Source organism: Varanus komodoensis, unplaced genomic scaffold, assembly GCF_004798865.1.
Source record: "Varanus komodoensis strain SLA01 unplaced genomic scaffold, ASM479886v1 scaffold2, whole genome shotgun sequence".
NCBI classification, from domain to species: Eukaryota; Metazoa; Chordata; class Lepidosauria; order Squamata; family Varanidae; genus Varanus; species Varanus komodoensis.
The window spans coordinates 69,685,702-69,691,701 of NW_025335568.1; the positions used below are offsets into that span (position 1 = coordinate 69,685,702).

Here is a 6,000-nt window from a genome sequence, read left to right on the forward strand (position 1 = left end):
CTTGGAAGAGGCCATCTCATTTAAATAATTGAACTAGTACTGGGTACTTTCAGAAGATAGACCCAGACATACAACAAAAGTAAAGGAACTGTCACTGGAAGCCTACATAAGTGATTTGCTTCTCAACTCCTGTGATAAAATCAGTGTTGAAATGGGATACAGGAACTTGGACAGCAGCAGATATTTGCAAGCGTCCTTTCTAAATGATAAGAGGAAAATAAAAGTTCAGCCAAGTTATCTTATGTTCCACCATTCTGCTACTGATATGTATAAGGGGCAAGTTACCACTAGACTTGAGTGACTGAATATTTTTCACCATAATTGTAGTATTCTTGCTTGCCTAGAAGGTCTCTTTAAATTCTGATCGACTGTAAATTAAGTTTTAGCTGCACGTAAGAGAACAAGTTGTTTCTTCCTTTATAGATAAGACAAAGACATAACAAAATCAAACTTTTTGGTTTCCAAACATACTCTACCTGAGCTCCTTCTCCATGATACAGGCAATTCACCACATTATCCAACAGATTTATATCCAATTTCTGGTTGAAATCCAGCAGCTGCCGTGCTGCATGGTCTGCTAACATTGTCATAATTGCTGGCATAGATTACTGAAATGTTAAAGAAAGAAATCAAGTTTTAAAACATTATTTGAAGCTTAAAATTTTAGAAATCCAAAGTCTATCCCAACTGGCTGTAGGATCCTTTAAGTTGTCATCTTTTACTACTAGTAAATATTAGCTAGTCTACAAATAATTCTGTTATATTAAATTCTGTAATTATTCACAAGATGCATGCTTAATTAACTTCAATTCCTCCTCAAAGCAAGGACAACTCAACTAGAGTTAGTGATCTGCTTTGCAAAAGGCCACTGTAGATAAATTTCTCCATGAAACTTTTCATGGATATTATACATATTTGAGGTGCAGTGGGGGGCACTGTAGCTTGTTATGTCAGTACCTGGGCAAGGGTAGGTTGTTGGGTGGTTGACAAGCCTCCCAAACCTCTGGGCTATTTTAAGGTTCTGGCTGTCAGCCACCCTAACAACTTACCCTTGCTGGGTTCACATGCAGCTTCTTTCTCCATGCGAACTGGGCCAAAAAGTCCTATATGGCATAGTATATAGACAACTTAGTATTTGCAAACACGCATACATCTTTAAAACCAGTAACATCAAATTGCTGCCAGCATGTTAGCAACTACTGTCAACTGCAAGAGCTCTGATCAAAACTAAATTAAATCTTCAAGCATTTGCAATTATTATGGCAGCAGGGAAAAGAGAACTTATTGGTATTTACTGACTTAAGAAACATAGTCTTTCACACTTTAAACTTAGCCTTTATTGCTAACTTGGTAAAATGAGTTATTCAGATAAAATATGTAATCCCCAGTAGCAATATTAACAGAGCTTTAGCAATTAGGCAGTAGAGAAAATAAAACATTATTTAAGAAGAAGCTTCTAGCTGTAACATACTCAAATAAGGCCCAGATAAGGAATCAGGTCATGCAGAACAATATTTTATGGTTAACAAAAAAGATCACCAAGTAAAAAGCATTTTAAAGCTTCTAATATTCCCTAACCTTCCACTGGTTTTCTTTGCTGTTGCACCTTCCCTCATATGCCTCAATCTGAGCTTTCACTAGCCCAAAAGAGTAAACAGCTGACAAGGTTTTAACTGAAAGGTGAAAAAGTGATGCCAAGTCATGTTATACAGTGCTTTTAACGTAGTTCCTCATTCTGAAAGCTCAGCACTTGCATAATTCCTACACACATTTAACAGTGCAACCCTACTCAGAAGCATGCCTCATTAAATTCAATGGAGTTTATTCACAGGTTAAGGGATGTGATAGGAATGCAGCCTAAATCTACCTCAATATCTAACATTCCTACAGAAATGATAAATTAGCATCAATCCATATAGCAGAATACAATACAGCTAAATGGATAATGGACTCTATCTTTACAATGCTGAAGATGCCCCACTGAACTGGTATAAATTGCAAACTAAGGCTGCAATCTTGTATCTTCACTTAGGGGAAAAGCCTCATCAAACTCAGAGGAGCTAAACTCACACAGGGTTTGACTAAAAGCAACTGCAGTGAGCTTTGTGATGACAAGCATAATATATCTTCACTAGAAATGTGTTAATTTTGGGGACAGCACTCCCCCCAAAAATGACATTTGAATTAGGCACAGGAGGCATTCTTCCCATCATTGTGATTGCTTCCACAGACTTTTCCCTCATACTATTCAGAATTCAGAAACAGGACTGTAAAGCTTAAATACTGAGTTCTTCAAGCAGCTAATCCCCTAACTCCAGGTATCAAATTACAACACTGCTTCTATGTTTGACCACACACCTTTTATTCCTACACCTACTGTTTCTTGCTGAAAATATAAGCTTTGAAGTTTTAACTGATGCAACTTTCATCAACTAATATTGATCTTTCTTTAATGAAGCCCTGTCATCTCTAATATAAATAACTGCATCACAGCACTTAGGTACAAGTTTTTTCTCAACATGACTGAATCTAAGCCTCAGTGGAGAATCAGAACTTTTGTTTTCTTTAAAATGAACTGCTTCTAATCCAAACTAAAGGAAAAAAAGGCAACAATACTTTAAGCTGATATAGCATTGCTACAGTTAAATGCGTTTGCTAACCCACTGACTGACACGTGTTAGTAGAGTTTTTAGTTAATGGTTGAGCCAGACATTTATAAACAAAATAATGAAACTAGAAGGAAACACATAGTAATATAATCTCATATGATCTATTGAGAAATCATTATATTATGCTTGGGCTGTCTTGCTATCTGAACAGGAAATAATCTTCAAACGTGTGCCATCAATAATATCGATTGTTAGATGGCAAACTTTATTTTATATAGTTTTATACAGCTATGTAATTTGCCCAGCGCCAAACTTAAAAAAAGTATTGTGAATCAACTGTACAATCCATTCTTTTGCACTCTCAGTTTCTCAAGTTCATTAGTAACTTTACCACTATGAACTCATCAAGCTTAGCTAACAGTGTTACCAACAGCAACCCCCCAGCTCAACACATGCCCCCCACCAAATAAGCTATGTAGGAGCTTTTCAGCAAAGTCCCACAACTATGCAAACCAAAAACCTAAAGAAGACCGAGGAACATGGTATTTAGGACTGCAGTCTGCCCTTCCCCCACACCTAAGGGCTTCGGTAACGTTTCCTCGAAACAAGGCATTAACTTCCGAGGACAGAAAAACGTGGCTGAATTGGGGAAGCCACGACGAAATCAGGGATACGCAACGTAAACACAGCTCAGGCACACGCACATGGGGTGCCTCCAAAGAAGGCGAGCTACACACCCACCCGCTTGAAAGGCCTCGGCTGCCGCCCTTCGCCAAGCAGCGGACACACTGCAGAACATGCCACATTCACGCTGCTTCTGACACACAACTACGGTATGATCCACGACTTTTTAACGCCCCGAAATAGCTAACGCAGCCCGTGGGCCCGGCGGGCGAAGCGCTGCACGGGCTCTGGGCTGCCTCTGCTCCCCGACAGCGGCAAGGAGCAGCTGGGCCACTGCAGCCCCTCCCTCCGCTATCCCTGCTTTCTATACAGGGCCCCCACGTGATCCAGGCGGACGTTTCAATACTGCTGCACAGACACACACGCACACAAAAATATTTCTGGAAACTTCCACTCCTAATAATTCACACATTATGCTCCTCGCTTTCTCCACCCGGTCTCCAGCGTCCCGCCTCATCCTTCCTCTACCCAAAAGAGGGAACCCTGCCTCTGAATCTCCCGCCGGGCCGCCTTTCTCCCCCCCACCGCCCCTCACTGACTTACAACCTACCACCCAGCTCCGGTTTCTTAACACCACACTTGCTGCTTCGCTTCATCCTCCCCGCCATGCTCCAAGGATGGCCCAGGCTTGCTGGAACCTGCTAGGCTTTCCCTCCCCGCCGCCACCCGATTACTTTAAGGCCCGTTTCTAGATTACCAGGCTTACTGAAACTTAGGCAGCCTCCCAACCAGGACCGCATCTTGGAAAAATTCCCCTCCGAGACCCGTGGCCGTTCACACACACCTCTTTCCCTGCCTCTCCACCCGCCCCCCACCTTCATCAGGCTTCTAGCACAACTCCCCAAGCTCAAGCATGTCACGTCCATGCACGAGGGAGAGGCCTCGGACTTTGTCCTCCACGCACATCCCCTCCCTCCTCCACGCTATTTTCCCCTGGGGAACAATAAAGACCTCATCCAAATACCACTTGGACCCGTTAGGCCCCGCGATTAACACGCATCCCCGGCAAAGGCTTCACAATACGCCTCGCAGTCCTCACGCTTCTCACTTGCCCAGCTAGTGCACTCCTGCACCACATCCCTTCCTTCCTATCTCCCACCTTCCACCCCCCCAAAAACTTCACCTGTTTCCTCTTCCGCCCCATCCCAACTTTCTTCCCCAGCCCTCCCTTCCATCCAGTGCAACCTCTCCTAGTCGTCCCACGCACGTTTCCATTAAGAGAAAACTCTCACTTACCTAATTTAGGATCACAGCTACTTCTTCTAGAGAGGGAGCGGAGAGCAATACAAAATAGTAATAATAGTAGTAAAAACCAAGCCAAGCCAAGAAGCACGAGGAGGAGTGGGGGTGAAAAGCCCTGTCCAACCTTCCTTCCTTCTCAACTCCCCCCAACACACACAGAAACAAAAGAGAGGCACCCTCCGATGTACACGCGCAGCCCAAAACTCTGGTTCATTCAGGCCCGCCCGCCCCTCCCCTCCCCCCGAGACAGCACGACTTACTCCCTAAAAGGGGGGGCGAGAATGGATGAGTTATCCCAAAAGGGCAAATGGGAGGAGGAGGGCGACACACAAGAAGTCACTTTCTGTTTCCCCAACTCAGCCAAGTTGGAAACACACCCACACCGAGCGGCGGGGCTCGGCCGCCCATTCAAAGACGGGCACCCCGATCCTGCCCCAGCCCCGCTCCCCAAGCACGCGCGCGGCCGCGGAGGGGCGGGATGCGAAGCAAGGCCGCTCGCGCAGGCGGGGGGCGGCCGAGGAGGCCACTCGCGCTCGCACCCTCCCGCGCCGCTCTCTCCCGCCCTTTCCCTCAGCACCCCGTGGCGGGGGACGCCCCTAGCCCGCCCCGCGCGCTCGCCCCCGCCCCGCGAGCGAAGGGTAGCAAGGGATGCGCGCGCAGTGCTCGCCAGCGGCCTCCCCCGGGGGCGCAGCCACGCTGACCGCCGAAGTTGAGGGCGCTCGGCCAACCTCGGGCAGGGTCCAGGGGCCTAGGCGCGCGCGCGCGGCGGGCGAGCGGGCGCGCGCTCGCTCACACGCCCACCCCGGTCCCGCCGCAGCGAGGACGGCGAGGCGGGTGGGCAGTAACAGTCGTGGTCGCGGCGGCGGCGGGGCGTGTGGGGAGACCTCAGCCCCCCAGAAGCCAGCAGCCGCGGCTCGAGCACTTTCCCCCGCCCTGTGCCTAGCCCTTCTCCCCCTCCTCCTCGCCCGCCAAGGGCCGCTTCCCCACGACTCCCTCACGGGCTGCCTCTCCTCAGGGCGACCCCCACTCCCCCGAGCCGCTCTCCTCTCTCCGCCGCCCCCTGCTGCCACTCCACTCCTGCGCTTGAGGGACCCCGCTCGGCTCCCTCTGAACGCGCGCGCCCCTCCCGCAGCTCCTCGCCCGCCCGCCTGCCCGCCTCAGCCCACGCGGTAAAGGCGGCAAAGGGACCGAGTGCGCGGGGCGGCTGCGGCGGCGGCTGCTCCCCTCTCACACTCGCGCGCGCGCGCACGAACACACACACGCACACACACAGACACACGCGGCCGCCCTTCTTGCTCCCCGCTTTCTCCTCCCGCTCTCCTTTCCCCCCGGCTCCCGCTCTCTTTCGTCGCTGGTGCTTCTCCTTCCGCTCTTCCTCCCCCTCCTCCTCTAGTGCCACAGACTCGGAACCGGCTCAAACCGGTTCAGACTGGGAGATTCCATCTCGGTTTAGTTTTCAGCCCAT

At 49.1% G+C, this 6,000-nt stretch overlaps 1 protein-coding gene across 1 annotated transcript in view; it reads right to left on the reverse strand.

Annotated features, from left to right (window-relative positions):
* The window catches only part of XPO1 (exportin 1), a 44,471-nt gene extending 39,488 nt beyond the window's left edge, over positions 1-4,983 (reverse strand). The window contains exons 1-2 of the mRNA XM_044428229.1: positions 4,530-4,983; positions 477-608 (exon numbers count right to left, since the gene is read on the reverse strand). Coding sequence (XP_044284164.1) covers positions 477-602 — 126 coding nt within the window. The 5' untranslated portion in view covers positions 603-608; positions 4,530-4,983. The remainder of the gene's footprint in view (positions 1-476; positions 609-4,529) is intronic.
* Between the last annotated feature and the right edge of the window lie 1,017 nt (positions 4,984-6,000).